We start from the raw sequence: 22,657 nt of genomic DNA, 5'->3' as shown, positions 1-22,657 counted from the left end.
CTTCCGGTCTCTGTATACTATCGTACGGATTACGCTTTCCGTCTTTACGCAAGAAACTACGGTTTTTTTGCAGACTATTATTCTCGATCGGTTCACTCTCGCGCTGCGGCTCGCACGCAATTCGATTACGCGTATCCTGTCACGGTCGCCATTTTATCAATGCGGGTTTTGTTCCCTCCCGTGCGCCAGGCAAGCTATCGGTGCGTTTTTTAAACGCTACGTCTCCGAGATTTCAGGCCCACGCCATATCGTCACGCACGCACCACAACGCTCGATTTTCCCGTCGAACCCAATCTTTCTACTGTAACCGAACGGAGGAGTGATATTCCCCCTGATTTAGATTTAGGTGTCACCGACACGGTCGCCACTCGATTTTAACCCCCAAAACGAGAAAGGATAACGCTAGATATTAGGATTTTCCCAACCTTTCGACGCCTCGCTGATTCCTCTTTCCTTATTTTTGTTTCAGGTCGCCCCGTTGCCGCTGGATCTTGGATCGTCGATGGACCAAGCACCTCGGACCTCTTCTGGACTGCAGCTGTGCACCGCTGACTGTGTCTCTGGATCTGCGCTGGACCGACTTAGGATCTCCCCGAACGGACTTGGGATCGCCCACAGGTAAGTATCAGGATCAGGTAAGTATGTCTTTTAGGTAGGTTACCCGCACACGAATAAATTTGAGTACTCTGATTTCTTTTAGCAAATAAAATATAATCTATTTTATTTTATTTCAGGTTGTACAAATTTTGCGTGACCGACTTAAGTTTTAACGCGTCTACCGCGGGATATGTTACGCAGAGTCTAAGTGTTGATCGTAAGGCTCTCAAGACCGAATCGACTGTACTTGTTGAAGCTCTAGCGCGGAATCCTCGATGCTTGGGCTTCGCTTGGGCTTCCGACTTCGGAGCTGCCTCCTCACTTCGGCGTGGCTCCGCCTCTTCACATCTGTTGCACACCTGTTCGCCTTACAATGCCAGGTGCCACACATCGCTTCCGCGTTCCTTTGAGGCAGATGTTGCCTCGAACAAAAGGCCTATTGTGTCTTATTATTCGCCTTCCTATTATTCGGGATAATGGCTCTCGCAATAACAAGTTTTTCATCTTTCTCGAACATTCCTTCGAGAATCTACCCGGTGTTCCATTTCCATTAATTCATGATTAATTATTTGTTCGTCTGGATTCTATCCTTAGTTTTCGCGGTAGAGATGGGACCCCGCGTTTACAATTGATTACTTATAGCTAACGCTTCGCTCGCTGTTTCGTGAAGCCTCGTGGTACGGCCACTGGTCACTTGTCGCATACATTGGTCTATCGTTCTGTATGGGCTCGTTTACTTAGCCCGCGACGGTTGTTTTATCGTTCCGATTTTATCGCTCCGGCTTTTCCTCCGTGAAATCTGTTTACCATTTCCCTTGGTAACTCGATTTCGCGAGTTCCACATTGTTCCTATCGGTTGCCGATGTCCACGGTGTTTTCGCGGCCTACTTATCCCTATGTTGTCCTTAATTTGTCCTGCGACCTCGTGGTTCGCGTGGTTCTCTTACCATTCCGCATGGTAATGCGATCTCGATACCTATTAGTTCGCTATGTTATCTATTCGCGGTAATCCTCTTTTTGAGGTGTTCTCGTTACCCTCGCGCCGTAACTTTATTGCTCGCGTCGTTCATTTACCTGACGCGCTTACCATCGCCTGTGGTAAACCAATTTTCGTTTTCGCACGCTTCGTCGGACTTTTGTTGGTTGCTTTACGTTATTATTTATCTCCGTGATTCGCTCGCGTTATTTTTGTCCCGATTCGCTCGGTGGTTCGGCTTATTTATTTACCCCCTAGTTCGTGTGAACGCGCCTTTACCGCGCGCCAGTAGCTCTCATCCCCTTCAGGGGTTATCTACTTGAGTCTCCCCGCTCTTTTTATTCTTTGTTCTTAATTTATTGTTTTAGTGTTCGCTGGGTACTCGGGATAAATTATATTTCGCATTTTATTTTACCAAGTCACAATCAATCTTTTTATTCGGTGAAAATAAACATTTTCTCTCCTCGTTTGTTCAAGTTTGTATATAATCGAATCATAATTATGGTGACAAAATTTTCGAAAAAGAAAATAAAACTTGAAACGCACAAAAAAACATAACCTTTTATGATTGGTTGTCCGGTAGGTTTTTCCTTATTTTTACCTTATTATTTTAACTGAACATACTCTAATATTGCCATTCTTAATCTACTTATTCTAATATGTACATCTGTTCGCTTATGGCGCCTTAAATTGTCGCCCCGCGTCGCATGGCGCTCAGCCGCTCTGCCACTGTCGCCGCGTCTAACTTGGCCGCTCGTACTCGGCGCCATTGGGCCTTTACTGTCTCTGGGCTGGCCCGTTCGTTGCCGCTCCCCTCGGTGGCCTCCTCTCGTTCCTGCCTCCTCTTCACGGCAGGTGACACGACTGCAGCCGCCGGCTGCAAGGGCGGGTCGCATTCTTGTCAGGCAATCTGATGGCAAGCCTGCTATTTTTATTGACTCGATTGCAGATCTTAGCGGACTTGTTTGACATGCGGGCTCCGACCCTTCAACTTCTGCCGTTCGCGATGGCGGGTGTTCTCAGTTTGCCTGTTTTCGAGTTGCTCAATTTAATGCCAACTCTCTGCGCGGTCACATGGATTATATCAGAATGTTTTTTACCACTCGCTTCTTCCATATTATATCCATTTCTGAAACGTGGCTGAATGAGGGCATTTCCGACGTCACTGTGGCGTTAAGCGATTACTTCCTAATTCGTAATGATAGAGTGGGACGTATGGGCGGTGGGGTTGCGTGCTATGTGCATAAATCTCTTCGTGTCAAAATTCTGGCCACCTCCAGCAATATCTGTTTTAACTCGCCTGAATATATTCTGTTTGAAACACGTGTACCCGATGGTGAATCCGTTCTTTTTGCAACTATTTATAGAAGACCTAAAGGTCTTTTCTTGCACGATTTTGTTGAGTCCTTAAACCAATTCTCTCACCTTTATAAGAATATTATTGTTGGTGGTGATTTGAATTGTAATCTTATGTCTGCGAGTTTTGAGGCGAGTTACCTGCGTGATCTCATGTCTGGTCTGGCTTTGCATATTATTGATTCTGGGCCTACCTATCACACGGCGACTTCTGATTCTTGGCTTGATGTGTTCGTGATTGATGATGTCGAAAAAATTAAGTCCTTCTCTAAATCTCAGTGTCCTTTCATTGCCGGTCATGATCTCCTTGTGCTGTCTGTGTCTCTTAATTCCAAACTCTGCCTATCATTTACTATTTCTCGACGGAATTATAGGGGCATCGATGGTTCTAAGTTTTGTGATTACCTTTGTTCCATTGCTGACTCTGTACGTGCCAAATTGGACTCGTTACCCTGTCATGCCGGCGTGGACAGTTTGTGCGAAGTGCTGTCTGTCAGCTTATTGGGTGCACTTGACGTCTTTGCCCCTATTCGTGTTTTTGAAATTAAGAAGCCTCCTGTAAAGTGGCTTACCTCGGAACTGATGGCAAAGTTACGTATTCGTGATCAGTTGTATAAGCGTGCCAAACGTGCTAATAGCCTCCTAGGTTATGTCACTTACAGACTTTTCCGTAACAAGTTCAATGCTGACATCAGGCGAGCTAAGAGCGAATATTACTTTAATTCCCTTATGTGCGTCAATAATCCTGCTAAACTCTGGAAAGAGCTTGCTCGGCTTGGACTCGCCAAATCCACTTTTGCTTCTCCTTTGCAATTCTTCTCGCCTGACAGGTTAAACACATACTATGTATCTGTTACGAACGCTCAGCCGATCTGTACTTACTCTAACTTTATTTCAGCCATTGCTTCAATCAGTGGTCCCTCTGATCGCCCTGAATTCGTCTTCTCTACCATCTCGTCGAATTCAGTATCCAAGGTTTTATCCGAAAAACCTCTTCACTCGTTTGCATCGGGTGTAGACGGAATTCCCTTGTTCATTCTACGTCTTGCATTGCCTTTCATCCTGCCTTTAATAACATCCATGATGAATCGATCTCTGGACACTTCTGTGTTTCCGTCTGAATGGAAAAAAGCCTACATTCGTCCACTCTCAAAAATTTGAACACCTCTATTACCGTCTGACACGAGACCGATTGCAAACCTATCTGAACTTTCTAAATTATGTGAGAAGATTGTAGCTTCTCAAATTCTTGATTACTTACATGATCATGACATCTTAAATCCCAGACAATCTGCATATCGTGTGGGCTATAACACACTGTCAGCACTGCTACGTGTGAGTAATGATATTAAACAGGGCATTGATGATGGATTAATCACCATCATGATACTCTTCGACTTTAGTAAAGCGTTTGATACAGTTCCCCATTTGCTGTTGCTCATCAAGCTTAAAGAACTTGGATTCTCAGATGCTGTCCTCAATTGGATTTTTTCGTACTTAACAGGTCGTTCTCAAGCGGTTATTGATGACACTGGTAATCTTTCGGAATGGCTGTTTACCTCATCAGGAGTCCCACAGGGCTCTGTACTTGGTCCTCTCTTGTTTTTACTTTTCATCAATGATATATATAAAATATTACGTTATGTGATGCATATGATCTTTGCTGATGACATTCAAATTTATTATTCAAGCTTACCTTCCAACATCTTACGTGCATTGGAATTAATTTTGTTGGATGCTAATGCTATTTTTGACTATGCTACGTCTAACGGTCTCATGCTTAACCCTGCAAAATCCAAGGTTATTATATTTGGCAGTCAAGCGCACATAAGTAGTATTGATATCAGTCGTCTTCCACCCATTGTTGTAAACAGCACGCCTTTACCATTCGTTTGTGAGGTAAGAAATTTAGGTGTTATTTTTACATCTAATCTATCATGGACGATACACATCTCGCTTATCTCACAGAAAGTTCCTCATGCGTTGAACAAATTGAAGTTCAACAAGAACTCTCTTTCCAAACAGCTTAGAATCAAACTTGTTACAACATTAATTTTACCTCACATTGATTACTGCTGTCTCGTATATCATGGCCTGACCAAAGAATTAAACATCAAATTGCAAAGACTAGTTAACTGTTGTATTCGATATATTTTCGATATTAGGCGTGATGACCATATTACACCGTATAGACGACAACTGGGATGGCTTTCTGTTGAGAATAGACGGCATTATTTTCTCGGTTGCCAGATGTATCGTATTCTACACATGCGTTCGCCCACTTATTTGTCTGAGCTTTTCACCTTTCCTGATCCATCACTCAAGCGATCTAATCGTCTTGCTGAATTATCTGTTCAAACTTTCCATATTCCTGCTCACAGAACAATGGCTTACAGAAATTCATTCCATCTTTCCGCTGTTTATTTTTGGCATTCACTTCCTAATACAGTCACATTGGCAGCATCTATAGCATCTTTTAAAAGTCTTCTTCGCGAGTTTTTGCTTTTGTCAGAGTCTGAGTGATCGGTCTCCTCCCTTTCTATTATGTTCAAGCGGTACTATTTTGTTAGTTTTAAGTTTCGTTAGAATTAGTATAATATGTTAACCTTACGTTATATTTTGTTGAGAGCTTATAATTATGTTTATAACTACATTTATACACTTTTGCCCTTTAGCCATTGCTCGGGCATAATAAATAAATCAATCAATCAATCTCTCTCTCTCTCTCTCTCTCTCTCTTTCTCTCTCTCTGGTGAGTACGGTGTGCACGTCCGTTGTGTTGCTCCTGTCACAATCGAACATATCTCTGCCGTAAGCTGCCTCCAGGCTCTTTTGTTACAGGTGTAAGCAAGTCTTTTTGCTGTTCGTTGCGAGCCGTTGTCGTTTCGCGTCGGGCTGTCGCCGGATCTTGGCATTTGCGTGGCGAATGTTTCTCATTGTTTCAGTGCAGTTTTAGAGAATCATTTCAGGGGGGACGTTGTCCTCTTCTGCGCATGTGCCTGCTGCCTGATCTGTTCTCTCCTGCACCTGCTGTTCTTGCGAGCCATCGAGCCGAGCGTCGATATTGACAATTGTCGATCGATAGAGGCGTGATATCGAGTACAGCTGCGCATGCGCCCATGGTTGCCAACTTTCTCCATCTTGTTGCTGTTTCCTGGCATGTTATTCGAGTGATTGCTGATTGGCGGCTTTACGGGGCGAGGTGCTTGCGGGATTGTGAATTGTGACTCACTGCTGCGCGCGTGTCCATCACTACCAATCGTCTCTGGTTATAAGCTGTCTCGGGTGCGTGCTTACTAGTGTCTTTCGATTGGCTGTTATACGCCCGAGCGTGTCGATCTGTTGCGCGTGCTATTTCGGTGACTGCCTTGCGTGGTGCTCTGCTCACGATTTATACACTGCAACTTTTACGTTGAACTCTGCGTTTTCGCGTGTGATCTACTGCTTGCTTATCCGACGGGAATGCAGCGTGCGTGCACTAGGTGTAAGAAGTCAATCGCGACTACCTTCGTTGAGTGTGAGTGCAGGCGGGTGTTTCATTCGGGTTGTGTCAAATCATATTCTGTAACCAGATACGCTGACACTTGCTGCAAAGCGTTATCTATTTCTCTGAGTTTACCTCTTACACCTGAGGTAGAAAATATCGTAAAATCATCCAGTTTTGATACTATGGCTACGCCCGTTAGCACTGGCACTCGGTCGCTGCCTCAGTCGCAGTCTCAAGGAGCACAGCTAGCTGGGCATGACACTGTGCATGACATTGTTCACGACTCTACCAACGATCTTTTGCGTGAATTGATTGAGCAGATGAAAATGTCAGATGCCAAGGTATCTGCTTTCATCGACAGTCAGCAACGCACAAACAAAGAACTAAGTGATAAACTAAATCACTTGAATCGTCTCACTGATTCCGTGGCTCAGAATAGTCAGCGCATTGCGAAACTCGAGCAAGACAGCGCCGAGCTCACTTGTGTAATTCATGACCTTAAGTCTGCTCAATTTTTTCACGAATCCCATAATGGGAATGAATTGATGGTATCGGGTCTCCCGTCAGCACTACCAATTTCTCCATCCCAGCTCGCGGGAAACGTGTTGACGGCGTTGGGTGTTCCTGACCTGGCATGTCACGTTCTTGGTCCTAGAGTTGTCAAGAGGTCACGGTCTGAGTCTTCCGCATCCTCGACATCTTCAGGCTCGGTGATTGTCACCCTGGCCTCGAATGCCGTTCGCGACGCGGTTATTATCAAGAAGCGAGCAAGGGGCATACTTAGGGCGAGTGAGGTGTGCGGTGGTAACTCGGATCGCATTATTCATGTCAATGAATTCTTGACAAAGAGTGCTTATGACATGCTTCAGCGTGCTAAGAGTATCGCCAAAGAGAAGTCATATAAGTATGTCTGGATAAGGAATGGCAGAATATGTGTGAGACATGCTAACGGCGAGCCTGTTATTTATGTCGATTCAGATACTGATCTTGCCAAGATCGTTTGACGGGTCCGACCTGATGGTCCACTACCTCTGATCGCTCGGCATGATTCAACTTGTGATTCTTTTCTGCTCCGCGTAGTTCATTTTAACGCCAACTCACTTCCTGCCCATCTTGAATCAGTTCAAGCTCTCTTAGCGTCTAATTTTTTCCATATTGTTTCCGTATCCGAGACTTGGCTTCACTCGCATATTTCTGATGATACAGTACGAATTGCCGGATACTATTTGTTGCGTGTTGACAGAGGGGGTAGGGAGGGGGGTGGTGTGGCTTGCTACATACATAAGACGCTAAAGGCGCGTGTCCTGGCGTCATCGCCTTCTGTTTTTTCCAACGAACCGGAGTATATTATTCTGGACATTCGCGGCGGCACACGCGAACCTCTTTTATTCACCTCTATGTACCGTAGACCAAAGGGAAGAAATTTTAATATTTATGTTGATGCGATTACGGTGTTCTTGCACAGTTACAAAAACATCATTATCACTGGCGACTTGAACTGTAATCTTCTTGCTTCCGCATATGAATCAAATCACTTAAGGGACACAGTATCACAATTGTCGCTGAATATTATTGAGTCGCAATCGACTTACCATACCAGTTTTTCTAACTCATGGTTAGATGTTTTTGTAGTCTACAACTTGGACAAGGTTTCATCATTTCGCAAGTCCGACGCTCCCTTCATCAATGGTCATGATCTTATCGAATTAACTTACTCATTTATTGTTCCGTCCTACGCAAAGCGTACTTTGATTCAGCGTTCCTACAGGGAATTCGATAAGCAGGGGTTTATTGAAAGTCTCACCTCTAAACTGTTTTTATCCTTTCCGCAAGATTTTGGCCACACGAGTCCTGACGAGTTGGATATCGAGGATTTCCTAAGTACTATTACTAATGACATCACCACCAGCTTGGATTCATTTGCTCCTATCCATACCTTTTGCGTAACCCGTCCGCCAGCGCCTTGGCTCACCGGCGATCTTGTTCGTGAAATTCGGCATCGCAACCGGCTCTATAAAGCCGCGCGTAGATCAGGTAATGTCCTCGATTTCCACATTTACAGGCTCTTCAGGAATAATCTCACGGTGGAGTTGAGAAGGGCCAGAGAGCAGTATCATTTGGGGAAGTTGAGCACTATTTCTGATCCGTCTAAGATATGGCGTGAACTCACCAATCTGGGTCTAATCGAGTCGCCTCTTCCTTCACCTCTTAATTTTTTCTCTCGTGATCTTTTGAATGCCCACTACGCCTCTATCTCAAACTGTTACCCTCCTTGTTCACAATCTCAGTTTTCCGATATCATTCTTTCCACTATACCTGAAGAACCACATTTCTGTTTCTCTCATATATCGCACGACAATCTATGCTCTCTAATGGTTTCAACATCGTCTGCTTCTTTTGCCTCTGGCCATGATCAACTACCACTGTTCGCTATTGCTTTGGCTTTGCCCCACATTGGTAATCTCTTGACCTCATTTTTCAATTGCTGTCTCGATCTAGGTTATTTTCCGTCTCCTTGGAAACGAGCCATAGTGCGCCCGCTGTCTAAAGTCAAGTCGCCTGCCTCTCTTTCGGATACGCGACCTATAGTCAACTTGTGTGAACTTTCTAAGTTGTTTGAAAGGATCATGCACCGACAAATCTTGGACCATATCAATTCCCATAATATTCTAGATGATCGTCAATCTGGTTATTGCAAGGGTTACTCTACCCAGTCTGCCCTTCTAAGACTATCTCATGACATTAGGAGTGGCGTTGATGTGGGTGAGGTTTTGATTCTAGTCCTTTTCAACTTCAGCAAAGCTTTTGAAACTGTATCCCACTTTCTGCTACTAACCAAACTCAGGAAATTGGTGTTCTCTGACTTAGCTCTCAAGCTAATTTTCTCGTACCTCTCAGGTCGCTCTCAAGCGGTTGTTGACCTTGAGAGTGTTTTCTCCGACTGGCTATCCGTCTCTGCTGGTGTTCCGCAAGGATCCGTACTTAGACCGCTCCTCTTTTCTTTGTTTATCAATGATATAGGTGCCTTTCTAAGGTTTACTGAGCATTTGATTTTTGCTGATGACACCCAAATTTATCGCAAGTGCCTTTTTAGCCAGCTGAGTATTGCCTTGCAGCTCGTGGCACATGACGTGGGTGTTATCTCTGAGTATGCCACTGTGAACGGATTGTCTCTCAATCTCAAGAAATCCAAGGTCTTAATACTAGGCAGCAGAGGCTACGTGGAGCAGTTGAATCTCAAAGACCTGCCCCTTATTTCAGTCAATGGCACCTCCATTCCGTACGTTGACGAGGCAAGAAACTTGGGAATCATCATGAGCTCAGATCTTTCTTGGAAAAGCCACGTCTCCCATATTTCTAGGAGGGTACACTTCACATTGCACAAGCTGAAATTTCATAAGAACTCTTTGTCATTTCAACTGCGCGTAAAACTCGTGTCTGCATTAGTATGGCCTCTATTGGACTATTGCTCTCTTGTCTACAACGATGTCACCGATGAGCTTAATACTAAACTGCAAAGACTTATAAATTGTGCAATACGGTTCATTTTTAATTTGGGACGCGATAAACATATCACGCCTTATCGACATCAATTGGGGTGGCTGTCTGTGAGAAACAGACGTTTGTACTTCCTTGGTGTTGAAATGTATAGAATATCGAGGGATTTGTCTCCAAGCTATATCTTGGATATTTTTGTAAAAGCTGATCCCTCGATTAAGCGTTCGTCACGGTTGGCATTGCCGCATACGTTTCATATACCTAACCACAGAACTGAGACTTACCATAGGTCTTTCCACCTCGCGGGAATTTATTTGTGGAATTCTCTTCCTATCGGCGTGGTGTCTTCATCGTCTCTCAATGAATTTAAAGGCAAGCTCCATGATCACTTATTTTCTTGAGCTGGGTTCTGATCATGGTTCTGTCTCGGGGCTATCTATTGTACAAGCATAATCTAGTCTAAGCGTAACATAGTCTGTATATATATGCAGTTCCTGAATTTGATCTAGTTTTAGTTTAAGTGTTATTGTTCACTGTATATATATTGTTCAAAATTTTATCTAGTCTTAAGTTCGTATCATTATCACTGCGATTTGCGTCTTCAGTTTGTGAAACTATAGTATTGGTTCACTTTTTCTGCACCCTGCGTGGGGGCGAGCAGCATGCTCCAGCGCGCTTCGATCTCTGGTCCTTTAGAGAATGAGCATGCACGCATTTTTGCTTTAATCTATAATTTTTGTTTTGCCTCTTTGTGTTTTATTTCTTCTGCGTTGTTCATTTCTTGCCTAAAAGTCGTTCGACCATGGCATAATAAAAAACAATCAATCAATCTTTCTCTCTCTCTCTCTCTCTCTCTCTCTCTCTTTCTCTCTCTCTCTCTCTCTCTCTCTCGAGGCAATACGTTGATTGTCCAACGAGAGTTACAAAAGATAGTCGTACAATGATAGATTTAATTTTTTCGAATAAAGAAATAAAGGTACAAGTGAATGAGAAACCGAAAATAACGGACCATGCATGGCTAAAAGTAGAATCTAATATAAATAAAAAAAAAATATATAAAGAATTCAGAGGCAGGGACTATAGTAAATTTAATGTAGATGAATTTCTTAGAATAATGGAAGAAAGAACTGAGCAAGGTCAAGGGCTAGATATAAGTATAAGGGCGGAGAGATTTGTTAATAGTATAGTAAGTGTAATGGATACTGTAGCACCTAAGAAAAAGTTTAAGATTCCGAAAATATGGGAAGGGAAAATGTGGTATTCAGATGAAATTAGAATGGCAACAGATAGAAGGAATGAGGCTCACAGTAGAGCAATAAGCTCAGGCAAAGAACAGGACTGGGGATTTTTCAAGAATAAAAGAAATGCAGTAGTTAAACTTATTAGGGCAAAAAAGAAAGAATATTATGAGAATATGATAGATAATAATAGGAGTGATCCTACAAAAATGTGGAAAACTTTGATAGAATTAATTAAAGGTGAGCAAAGGAGTTCAGAGAACATCGATAATGTAGATTTTGAAATATTAGAAGACATAGAAGAATGCAATATAGCTGATAAATTTAATATATATTATGTAAAAAGTATTAGCAACATTGTGTGTTTGGCGCACCGCCGTGTATCATAGTGTAAATAGTAGTTAATTATAAGATTGATTTCGTGTTGTCGTTTCACATTGATTAATTATACCGGGTTAAATTATCGCGCCTATTAGCGAAACGTCGGTGGATCGCGATTAGTACACTTGTCGATATTCGCGCGACTCACCCGACTCGTGCTGCCCGCCCACGGGTGGCATCCCCAATTATGAGAAGAATTCGGTACTCGCTCGCGCCGTACTTCGCAGGTGCGCGAGCCGGAGAACGCCGAAGAGAGGCACTCACCAGTCGAACGTCGTGAAGCTCACACGTTACCGTTTTTGCATGTGCAAACTCGGAGTGCTCGGTCGCCTACCGCAGACCACGAAGGCCTAATCGCTCGATATCCTGCCTATCTGTGACTGCTTGCTATCTTGCCTATCTGTGCCTGCTTGCTATACCTGCCTGTCCGTGCCCGCTTGCTATACCGGACTGTTGCATGCTTTCGCCTTGCACGCCAGAGATCTCGCCAACGGGAGGACGACGTCGACACCCAGGAGGCGCCGGGCAACGACACGGTGAGTCGCCTCGCATTTTTGATATTCGCTTGCTTGATCGCTTTATTCGCTTTTGCGAGGGCACGGGCCCTCTGCTCCTTCGAGAAATTTTGTTGACCAATCGCAAATCCGGGGAGCGCCTCATACCCCCCCGTGCATTGGTCCTTCGAGCCGGATCCGCGCGCTAAAGCAATAACGCCGACCTTTCGCTCGTGGATAGCATTTCTTAGTAGTTTTGATCGCGATTGCATTACAATTAATCAGTCGCGTATTCTACACCCGCCGCGATATCTCTCGGCCGCAACATTGCTTCGCGACGAGAATACGCGCGGGAAACTTGTCGTTTGATCGCTTTGTGGTTAATTGCTTTTGTCATTCGTTATTGAATATTGTCGTTAACCGAAATATTCAACATTGGAATATTCTCGGTTAAGCCATACGTTTTCGCCGCGCCGTCGACGGCCTTGACGCTCGGTCACGGGCCGGCAGCGTATATACACATTTTTTCTACATAAGCTCGCGTTGATAATAACACGCGATACTTGTTCGTTGCTACCGGGTGTGTTTTCGATACAATTCGAAAATACATGCGTACATACACATTTTCTCGATCGTTGGAACGCTTGCGAATATTTGCCATCGATCGACAACACTGTTTGGCGGCACTGGTCCTCGGGATAAAATATATCAGCACTCATATAATATTTCAATTAGTCATTGGAGATTGTGATTGGAATTGAGCCAATTAAATTAATGCTTGTGGCGTGGGTTGCTCATGTGGTATACCGCTCATGTCGTATGATCATGTCGTATATTTCGCTTATGTAGTAAGACCGCGCGCAACGCGTATTACTGAGGCTCGATCAGATAAGTGCCTGAGTGCAATTTCTTCGTCGTAACCGGGTACCTGTGCCAATTTAATTGATCATTTTGATTTTGATGATTATTGATTACTGATTGTTGATTTATTATTGGTCTAACTATTATATTATTTTGTATCCTTTGCAACCATCTTCCTCGTTAATCATCCTACTTGATCCCCCTCTACCGCCAGTGCTCGCACCCTATCATTTTGCATCAACCTACCGTCGTTTAAAATTGTACGAATCGTTATTATAGCCTCTCGAAAATATCCGTCTTGCCTTCGAACAGAAATTCGAGCCGAGCCGACTCGTCATCATAACAAGGAGATAGTTGTTTTGTTTTGCGAACATTACGGAACTTGAAGACCGTTAGCTTCCGGCATTGTTGATATTCTCACATCGAAGTGAACTGCTATCGTCATCTTGGTTGACCTAGTGATTGTATTCCGGGCATCATGAGTCGAGGGAATGTAACCAAACGCGAGTTATGCGTGAAACGTATGCGGGAGATTCATGAGCTGTCGATGCTCGCCGCGGACAATGTAAGTCAGAGACCGAACTTCCTCGTGCGATATCCCATCGTGACCAGATTGGTCGAGGACTTTGAGGCAACCCACCTCAAAATAATACAAAACGCCTCAGATGAAGAGTTCGAAACGGAGGATTCGATTCGCCGGGACTTTGACGAGATGCGCTTCGCGGTAATCGGGCGTTACGAGAGATTTGTCGGCGCCGACCGAGTAGCCGGTCCGGTCCCGCAGGCCCCGGCCCAGACGTCATCGGTCAAATTGCCCAAGATCTCACTTCCGCAATTTTCGGAAGACCTCACGCTTTGGCCCTCGTTTATCGCGTTATACAACATCACTAATCACGAGAACCGGAACGTCCCTACCATAGAGAAGTATCAATATCTGATATCCTGCTTGAAAGGAGAAGCGCTGAACGTCGTCAAGAACATCCCCCTCTCCGCCGATAACTACGCGATAGCTTATGACGCCTTGATTTCGCGATATCAAAACAAACGAGACTTGGCGGATTATCACGTGGACTTGATGCTGAAAGCTCAGCCGTTGAAGTCGGAGTCGGCCGTCCCCCTGCGCACGCTGTTGAGCACCTTCACCGAGAACACGCGAGCATTGAACCTATTAGGATTTCCTACAGACGCTTGGGATTATCTCCTTCTCAAATTCTTGCTGGAGAAGCTCCCTCGTTCGCTCCGCGAGAAGTTCGAATCTGAATACCGGGCGGAGGAAATACCGAAATTCACGCAACTCACAAAGTTCCTCTCTGATCACTGCCGGGTTCTCGCGTCGGTATCGGGCTCACAAAATACGTCGCAAAAGTCTCAGTCGACTGCGTCAAAGAATTCCGCGCCGGCTTCGTCGCTCGCAACTCGAACCGCCGAATGTCCGGTGTGCAAGGAACAACACCTCGTGTTTAAATGCCCTCGATTCTTGAAATTATCCCCTCGGGAAAGGCATTCAACGGCTAAAACTTCGAACTTGTGCTATAACTGCCTCCGCGCGGGCCACAGCGTTAATGACTGTCCATCGTCGTGGACGTGTCGGTCGTGTAAGGCCAAACATCACACGCTCCTGCATTTTGAGCAGAACTCGGGCTCGGCGAATGCACCCACAGACGCCGAACCACCCTCCGAATCGGGGACAACGTCATCGCAGGGAAGCGAACCCCTCGTTAGCATGGCTAGTGTCGCGCGGTCGAACCCAATCGTATTGTTGTCGACGGTACAAGCCGAAGCGCTCGACGCACACGGAAATCCCTTCCCCGTTCGTATTCTGTTAGATAGCGCGAGCCAGCTAAACTTTATCTCCGAAGGTTGCATGCAGAGGGGTGGTGTCGGACGAACCATGTGCCATGCGGGAGTTCTCGCGGTAAATGATACAAAGGCGGCTGCAACTCGAGGCCGCACCTCACTTGTAATACAAGCACAGGGCAGGTAAAGCACGCGCACCCCAGTAGATGCTACGATTCTTCCGCGCATCTCCGCCCTATTACATAGCAGTCAGATCGTGCTAAGGGCGTGGTTACATTTTATCGGATTGCATCTAGCCGTTCCGCTGTATTACCGTCTAGTTCTTATCGACATCCTGATCGGCGCAGAAATCTTCGCGTCGTTACTTCGGGATGGCCGTCGCGTGGGTAGGGATGGCGCACCAGACGCCTTCAATTCCATCACCGGCTGGGATCTCGTCGGTTCGGTATCGACGCAGGCGCCGGGATCCACACATTCGTTTATGACTCTCGATTCGTTGGACGCATCTCTTAGTCGATTTTGGCAACTAGACGAGATTCCATCGGTCCCACCGTATTCGCAGGAGGATAAACGTTGCGAGGAATTATTCGCTCAGACCACGCGTCGGGACGCGTCCGGTCGTTTTGTTGTATCGTATCCTTTCAAAAGGGATAAACCTTGTTTTGTCGGCACGCGTCAAGTAGCCCTAAATAGATTTCGCGCACTTGAGCGTCGCTTTAAATTAGATGCAGAGTTTAAATTGAACTATAACAAATTCATGCAGGATTATTTGAATAACGGTTATATGAAACTGATTGAACGGCCGTTCCCGGTGGACGGACCTGTGTTCTATTTGCCCCATCATGGGGTAGTTAAATCGGATAGCACTACCACAAAATTGCGGGTCGTATTTGACGCCTCGGCGAAGGATTTGAACGGCGTTTCGTTGAACGACGTATTGCGATCCGGGCCTAAGTTACAGACGGATATAGTCGTGATATTGTTGAGGTTCCGGGTAGGCCGCGTGGCGCTCACTGCGGACGTCAAACAAATGTTCCTTCGGATCTTGGTCGAGCGCGGTCAATGTGACTACCAGAGAATAGTCTGGTGTTTCTCGGAGAATGACCCGATATTAGACTACTTGATGTTGACTGTCACTTTTGGATTGACGTGTTCTCCGTTCCTGGCAATCGCCTGCTTGTTGAAATTGGCAACGGAAGGCAAAGTGAGCTACCCTCTGGCCGCGGCGGTCTTGGAGGAGAGCGTCTATGTCGACGACGTGGTGGCGAGCGCCGAATCTGAGGGGGAAGCCCGTGAGTTTCAGCGGCAGCTACAAGCTTTGCTCAAAACCGCGGGTTTCGAGCTCAGGAAATGGGCCAGCAGCCATCCGTCAGTCTTAGCAGATCTCGATCCAGAGCTTTGCAGTCAATCATTGCTCTCGTTTGAATCCTCGGAAGACCAGTTTCTCAAAGTTCTCGGACTTCGTTGGTATCCTCAAACGGACAACTTCGGCTTTCAGGTCCACCCGTTGGACAGAGATTGTACCAAACGCACCATTCTCTCGGAACTGGCTCGTATTTTCTACCCGTTAAGCTTTCTGACTCCCCTTACGTTTGCAGCTAAAAGACTGATACAGCAACCCTGGGTGCTCAAATTAGAGTGGGACGATAGGCCTCCTTCGGAAATATGTTCTCGATGGGGACGATACAAATCGGAACTCCCCGCGCTAGCTTCCATTCGCATACCTCGTACCATCGCCATGGCCAACGTAATCCGACGGGAAATACACGGATTTTGTGACGCGAGCGAACAGGGCTACGGAGCCGTTGTATATATTAGAATCGTCGCCGAGGACGGGGTACTGATTCGAATGCTCAGCGCCAAGTCAAAGGTGGCCCCGCTTAAGGCCATCACCTTGCCGAGACTCGAGCTTTGCGCAGCCGTTTTACTGTCGGACTTAGCGGAGTATATCGGGAACATCCTCCGGCCTAAGATTACTATCGACCGCACGTACGCGTGGTCTGATTCCGAGGTCGCGCTCGCCTGGATACGTTCGGCCCCCCACCGTTGGAAGACGTTTGTGCGTAATCGTGTGGCCCGCATCCAGTCCAACACAGATATCTCTTGCTGGAGACATGTCGACACCAAGTCTAACCCCGCCGATTGTTGCTCAAGGGGCTTGTTTCCTCAAGAATTAGTGGATTACCAGCTTTGGTGGACTGGCCCTGCGTGGCTCGCCAAATTCGAACCCACTCCAGAAACGATATTGGAAACTGACGATTTTCCGGAGGAAGAAAAATCTCATGCTTTTGTTGTTGTAAATCCTGCTGATGTCGTAAACTCTGCTTCTGTTGTTGATTCGCTTCTCGATTGTTTTTCGTCATTGGATAAGCTCGTTAGAATATTCTCTGATTGTCTTCGTTTTGTTAATCGACTCAAGTCGAATTCACCTCACAGAACTCTTGTTGTAGACAAAGTCGAATTCCATTCGACCCTGCTATACCTCGTTAATGTTGTTCAATCTTGTCGCTTTGCAGAGGATCTCGATAGATTGAAACGCAATCAGAATTGCTCCAAACTTCTGCGACAACTCGCCCCTTTCGTGGACGCGCGCGGAGTCCTCAGGGTGGGCGGTAGACTCACGCACTCCGCAATATCTCATGAGGCCAAGCATCCCGCGTTGTTGCCCGGTAAGCACCGGCTCACGGAACTGATAGTAGAGCGCACCCACCGCCTACACTTGCATCCGGGGCGTCGAGCGTTGCATTACCAACTACTGCAGCATTTTTGGATTCTGGGGGCCTATCAGGCCATCAAACGTTGTTTGTCGCGTTGTTACCAATGTTTCCGGGCGAACCCGCGTACTTTGCAACCGCCCATGGCGGACCTACCGCTCGACCGGGTACGTCAGGCCAAACCCTTCTCAATCGCCGGGGTCGACTACGCGGGCCCCTTCTTCGTATATAATCGTCGTTCTCGCGGGGCAACGCCGTTGAAGGCGTACGTGTGTATTTTTGTTTGCTTTACCACAAAGGCGGTTCATTTGGAACTTGCTTTTTCCTTATCTACAGACTCGTTTTTGTCGGCTCTGAGGCGTTTCATCGCTAGGCGCGGTCGCTGCTCGCGGATCTACAGCGACTGCGGCACCAATTTCGTGGGGGCTCAGCGCGAGCTCGTCAGCTGCATGGAGGCGGCCTCAGGGCGAGAACAAATCCAGTGGTCCTTTAACCCCCCTTCCGCGCCACACTTTGGTGGCCTCTGGGAAGCGGGGGTTAAGGCGACAAAGACCCACTTAAAACGCGTGGTGGGAGCGCAGATCCTCACGGTGGAGGAATTCAGTACCCTCCTAGCACAGGTAGAATCCATCCTGAATTCCCGACCTTTGTGCCCCACCAGCTCGGATCCCTACGACCTCGGGGTGCTCTCCCCGGGGCACTTTATCACATTAGAGCCGCTCGTAACGGTTCCCTATCCCGACCTAGACCCGGTGCCGATAGGCAGACTCGATCGATGGCAGCTGGTGCAGCACATGCACCAACAATTCTGGAAACAGTGGCATGAAGAATATCTACACACCTTCCAGCAACGACCAAAGTGGTTGAAGCCGGCTGACGCGATATCAAAGGGCACGTTGGTCCTTCTAAAAACCAAAAACGCCCCTCCTCTGGCGTGGAGACGAGGGCGCGTCGAGAAATTGCATCCGGGTCGTGACGGGGTCGCCCGGGTCGCTACGGTGAGGACGGCGGATGGCCTCCTTAGTCGCCCTCTGGTGAAGCTGTGCCCTCTGCCGATGGACGGCTCACCGGAGGGACTTGCTCAAACATAGAAAATACGGTGTATTTTGGTGGGCGGTAATGTTTGGCGCACCGCCGTGTATCATAGTGTAAATAGTAGTTAATTATAAGATTGATTTCGTGTTGTCGTTTCACATTGATTAATTATACCAAGTTAAATTATCGCGCCTATTAGCGAAACGTCGGTGGATCGCGATTAGTATACCGGATCGCTTGCTATACCGGACTGTTGCATGCTTTCGCCTTGCACGCCAGAGATCTCGCCAACGGGAGGACGACGTCGACACCCAGGAGGCGCCGGGCAACGACACGGTGAGTCGCCTCGCATTTTTTATATTCGCTTGCTTGATCGCTTTATTCGCTTTTGCGAGGGCACGGGCCCTCTGCTCCTTCGAGAAATTTTGTTGACCAATCGCAAATCCGGGGAGCGCCTCATACCCCCCCGTGCATTGTGCAATCTATTAGTAATAAGGGGATAGAAGGCACAGGTAAGAGACCTATTTATGTAATCGAGAATAAGGGAATTATGGAAAATTTTGAGCCAATTAGTGCAAGTGATCTGGAACAAATTGTTAGGGAACTACCACGAAAGAACGGAACAGAGAAAGGGATAAATAGTGATATACTGAAAATGGTGCTACCTGTGATAAAAGATGAGTTTGTAGGTGTAATAAATGATTCGCTTAGGACAGGTAAATTTCCAGAAGGATGGAAAACATCCACGATAATACCGATACCAAAGGTAAACAAACCAAAAAAAGCGAGCGAGTATAGACCGATCAATATGTTACCGATATATGAAAAAGTATTAGAGTTAGTTGTAAAGAAAAAAATGGTGGGGGTGTTATTCCTGGATCTTAGGAGAGCGTTTGAGACAATAGATAGGGTAAGATTAGTGGAAAAATTATATCAGTATGGAATAAGAGGAGTGGTACTGGAATGGATAATATCGTATTTAAGTAATAGAAAGCAACAAGTTAGATTCAATGATATATGTTCTAAAATAATTGAGACAGTATATGGCGTGCCACAGGGATCAATATTAGGACCTCTATTGTTTATTTTATATATAAATGATATAGTTAAAGTCTGTCCGGAGGGAAGTATATTTAGATTATTTGCAGATGACACGACCGCAAGTGTAACAGGAGAAAGTTGTGAGGAATTAGAAATAAAACTAAATATAGTGCTCGGTATATTTGAAGAATGGATGAATGTGAATATGTTAAAAATGAATGCAGATAAGACCAAATATATGATAGTTAGAAGTATAAGAAAAGAAATAAAAACAGACATAATAGTAAAAAGTTTGGATGGAACTATAATTGAGCGTGTCGAGATAACAAAACATCTGGGTGTAATGATCGATAGTAAACTCCGTTGGGAGAATCACTGTGATTATATGTTAAAGAAAATAGGGAAAAAAGTGAGTTTTCTGAATAGAATAGGAAATGATATATCGGCGTACACTAGATGTACTGTGTATAAGTCTATCATAGCGCCTCACTTTGTAACGATGCACCCCCACACATGCATCATTCCCGGCGAAGAACTGCCGGATGCCGCCCGACGATCTCCGTCAGGCGAGGAAAGGGCGCGGTGCGCCCACCTTATTTTTTAAACGAAGGAACTGCGATCGTGTGCGCGGCACTCCGCCGCACCGACATCTTCCCGGGTCTCCGACAGACACCGAGAGAAGCCGAACGCCGCCGAGCGCGAGCACGCTTACCGCCACGCCGATCCCGCTCCGCTCCGCCGGCGGCGCGGCTCACGCGGGAATCGGCCTCCCCTCCCTAGCGTACCACCCGGGCGAGTATAAAATACCGGCGCCGCGACAGATCGACACTCGCAATCCGAGCTTAGCTACCTGTGCTCCGCTACCCTCGGAGACGAGTACCTTTCCGCTTCCTAGGCCAGCTCACGAAACGGGGTACAGCGTTCTGTGCCTCGCTCGAGAGTTCTCGAGCGCTGACCGCCTTCCTACCCGGGACACCCCGTCTGCCACGGTAACCAGGGGTCGAGCGTGCTCGGCCTCTCGACAAGAGTTCTTGCCGCCGGAACAGTCGGACCTCCTCGTCAACCGATCGACCAGCCTAGCCCCTGGCCGTTCGTTTCCCTTACCTCCGCGCCGCATAATTAACACCGGATCATATCGCGAGAAAAGAAACCGCGCCGGATAACACACACACGCCCGCGCCGCGATTCTCGCGCCGCGGGCCGACCAGCCATTGGCCGGCCTCAAGGCCCGTTCGCACGCGTACCGCATCGCGCCGGCGCGGACCACCTGATTCGCGTCCGCCGCATAAACCGAATGCGCTCCCGACATTTGTAATTATCGCGACCGTCTTATAGCATATAATCCGCCCGCGTCCGCCGCATAAATCAGATGCGCTCCCGAAATTTGTAATTATCGCGACCGTCTTATAGAATATAATCCGCTCGCGTCCGCCGCATACACCGAATGCGTTGTAAGTATCGCGACCGTCTTATAGCATATAATCCGCCCGCGTCCGCCGCATAAATCAGATGCGCTCCCGAAATTTGTAATTATCGCGACCGTCTTATAGAATATAATCCGCTCGCGTCCGCCGCATACACCGAATGCGTTGTAATTATCGCGGCTGTCTTATAGCATATAATCCGCCCGCGTCCGCCGCATAAACCGAATGCGTTTCCGTACTCTGTAATTGAACCACTGTAATAAACCACGTTTCGTATCAAAACTGCCTTCTGTCTCTGGGCCTACCATCGAACTCCTGGTCCGGCGAGCTAGTCCGCGTTCGATAAAAACAGCCAAAAGGCAGGCCGTTACAACTTTGAATATTGCGCAACGATGTTAATAGGCATGGGTGAGACGCAACTGAATCGACTGCAAGTGGCACAAAACCGTGCCATGAGAGTCATACTGCAATGCTCGCGATATACAAAGGTAGAATTGATGCTGCAAACCCTTAAGTTTATGAATGTAAGACAGAGACTAATGTACAATGTATGTATTTTTATTTTTAAGATAGTAAGAGGCATAATGCCAAAACATTTAAGTAATAGGATAGAAATAGTAGGAGATGTGAGTGGACGGCAAACGAAGCAGACTGAGAATATTAGAATTTAATATCGCAGGACGAGAAGCGCACAGAAAAGTATATTTTATGAAGGTTTAAACATGTATAACGCCCTGCCGATAAAAATTAAGCAATGCGAAAGAATTGAATCTTTCAAACGTAGGTTAAGAGAATATATTGTACCTCATGTAGAGGAATTAATTTAACGATATTTTATGTAAAAATAGCCGAGAAGGCTAATAAAGCTCAATCAATCAAAATCAATCAATTTCTCTCTCTCTCTCTCTCTCTCTCTCTCTCTCTGTACAGTGCCAGACTAGAGTCAAGCTCAACAGGGTCTTCTTTCCCCGCTAATTTTTCCAAGCCCGTTCCCTTGGCAGTGGTTTCGCTAGATAGTAGATAGGGACAGAAATTGTCGTTTTGTTTAACGTGCGGCACCTGCTCGTAGAGCCTCATCCACACGGCCCCCATGAACGCGAGGATTGGGATACGCCCAATCAGCGCGTACCGACCGAGGTCGATACTACTAGTGCGCCGCAGGATTGCAGGATCCCGCGGCAACCCACTGGTCGGGGCGAGCGACTATCCACGCTCTGCCAGCTAAGCAGGCTGGCACCCAAGCTGTGGGGACGCAAGCTCACCCGTCGGACACCCAAGTTCGTGAACTCGGGTATCCTAGCCAGCATTTGGCTGAACCACTGCCACCACGATGGTCCTACCCGTGACCGGCGGGAGCAAGCTCCCTGGGCGACCGGTCCCCGTGGTACCAGTCTAGATCACTGGTCGGATCTTTGCAGCCGAAGCCACTCCCGGTTGGGTCTCCTGCAGACCCGGCCCCGGTAAGCCGCATTCACCCGTCTCACTCATTCACATTCATTCTTCGCTGAAACACACAAGCCGCAAACCTGCTCAGACTCTCGTATCTTTCCTTTTGCTCCAGTACCTCGCTCACGTCCACTCTACCATCCTCACTCACTCCGACTCCCCATTCGTCCAAGTTCCTCACATCCTCATACATTTCACATTCAACCATCACATGCTTCCAATCCTCGCACTCAGCACCACACGCGCAACTTTCAGTCTCAGACAATCCCTTTTTATGCAGAAACTCATTCAGACTGCCGTGACCCGTCAGGA

General features: G+C 46.7%; 3 protein-coding genes and 1 long non-coding RNA gene across 4 annotated transcripts; 3 read left to right on the top strand and 1 right to left on the bottom strand.

Annotated features, from left to right (window-relative positions):
- Nucleotides 1-3,607: 3,607 nt before the first annotated feature.
- On the bottom strand, nucleotides 3,608-5,140 carry LOC143905928 (uncharacterized). Its single transcript, XR_013259371.1, has 5 exons — nucleotides 4,989-5,140; nucleotides 4,626-4,715; nucleotides 4,191-4,537; nucleotides 3,812-4,046; nucleotides 3,608-3,752 (listed from the first exon to the last, which is right to left on the bottom strand). It is a non-coding gene; the product is annotated as an uncharacterized LOC143905928 (long non-coding RNA).
- Nucleotides 5,141-6,598: 1,458 nt separating this feature from the next.
- LOC143905905 (uncharacterized) lies at nucleotides 6,599-7,420 on the top strand. Its single transcript, XM_077421561.1, has one exon. The coding sequence runs from the start codon at nucleotides 6,599-6,601 to the stop codon at nucleotides 7,418-7,420; it is 822 nt and encodes a 273-aa protein (XP_077277687.1).
- A 5,946-nt stretch (nucleotides 7,421-13,366) lies between these two features.
- LOC143905904 (uncharacterized) lies at nucleotides 13,367-14,872 on the top strand. Its single transcript, XM_077421560.1, has one exon. The coding sequence runs from the start codon at nucleotides 13,367-13,369 to the stop codon at nucleotides 14,870-14,872; it is 1,506 nt and encodes a 501-aa protein (XP_077277686.1).
- Nucleotides 14,873-15,166: 294 nt separating this feature from the next.
- Nucleotides 15,167-18,490, top strand: LOC143905903 (uncharacterized). The gene has a single exon (XM_077421559.1). It carries the CDS (start codon nucleotides 15,167-15,169, stop codon nucleotides 18,488-18,490), a length of 3,324 nt encoding a protein of 1,107 aa, XP_077277685.1.
- Nucleotides 18,491-22,657: the final 4,167 nt, after the last annotated feature.

This window comes from Temnothorax americanus, unplaced genomic scaffold (assembly GCF_048541705.1).
Source record: "Temnothorax americanus isolate GAGA-0224 unplaced genomic scaffold, ASM4854170v1 Scaffold69, whole genome shotgun sequence".
Taxonomy (NCBI): Eukaryota; Metazoa; Arthropoda; class Insecta; order Hymenoptera; family Formicidae; genus Temnothorax; species Temnothorax americanus.
The sequence above is the reverse complement of the archived record's forward strand: the minus strand, read 5'-3'. Positions and strand labels throughout refer to the sequence as shown.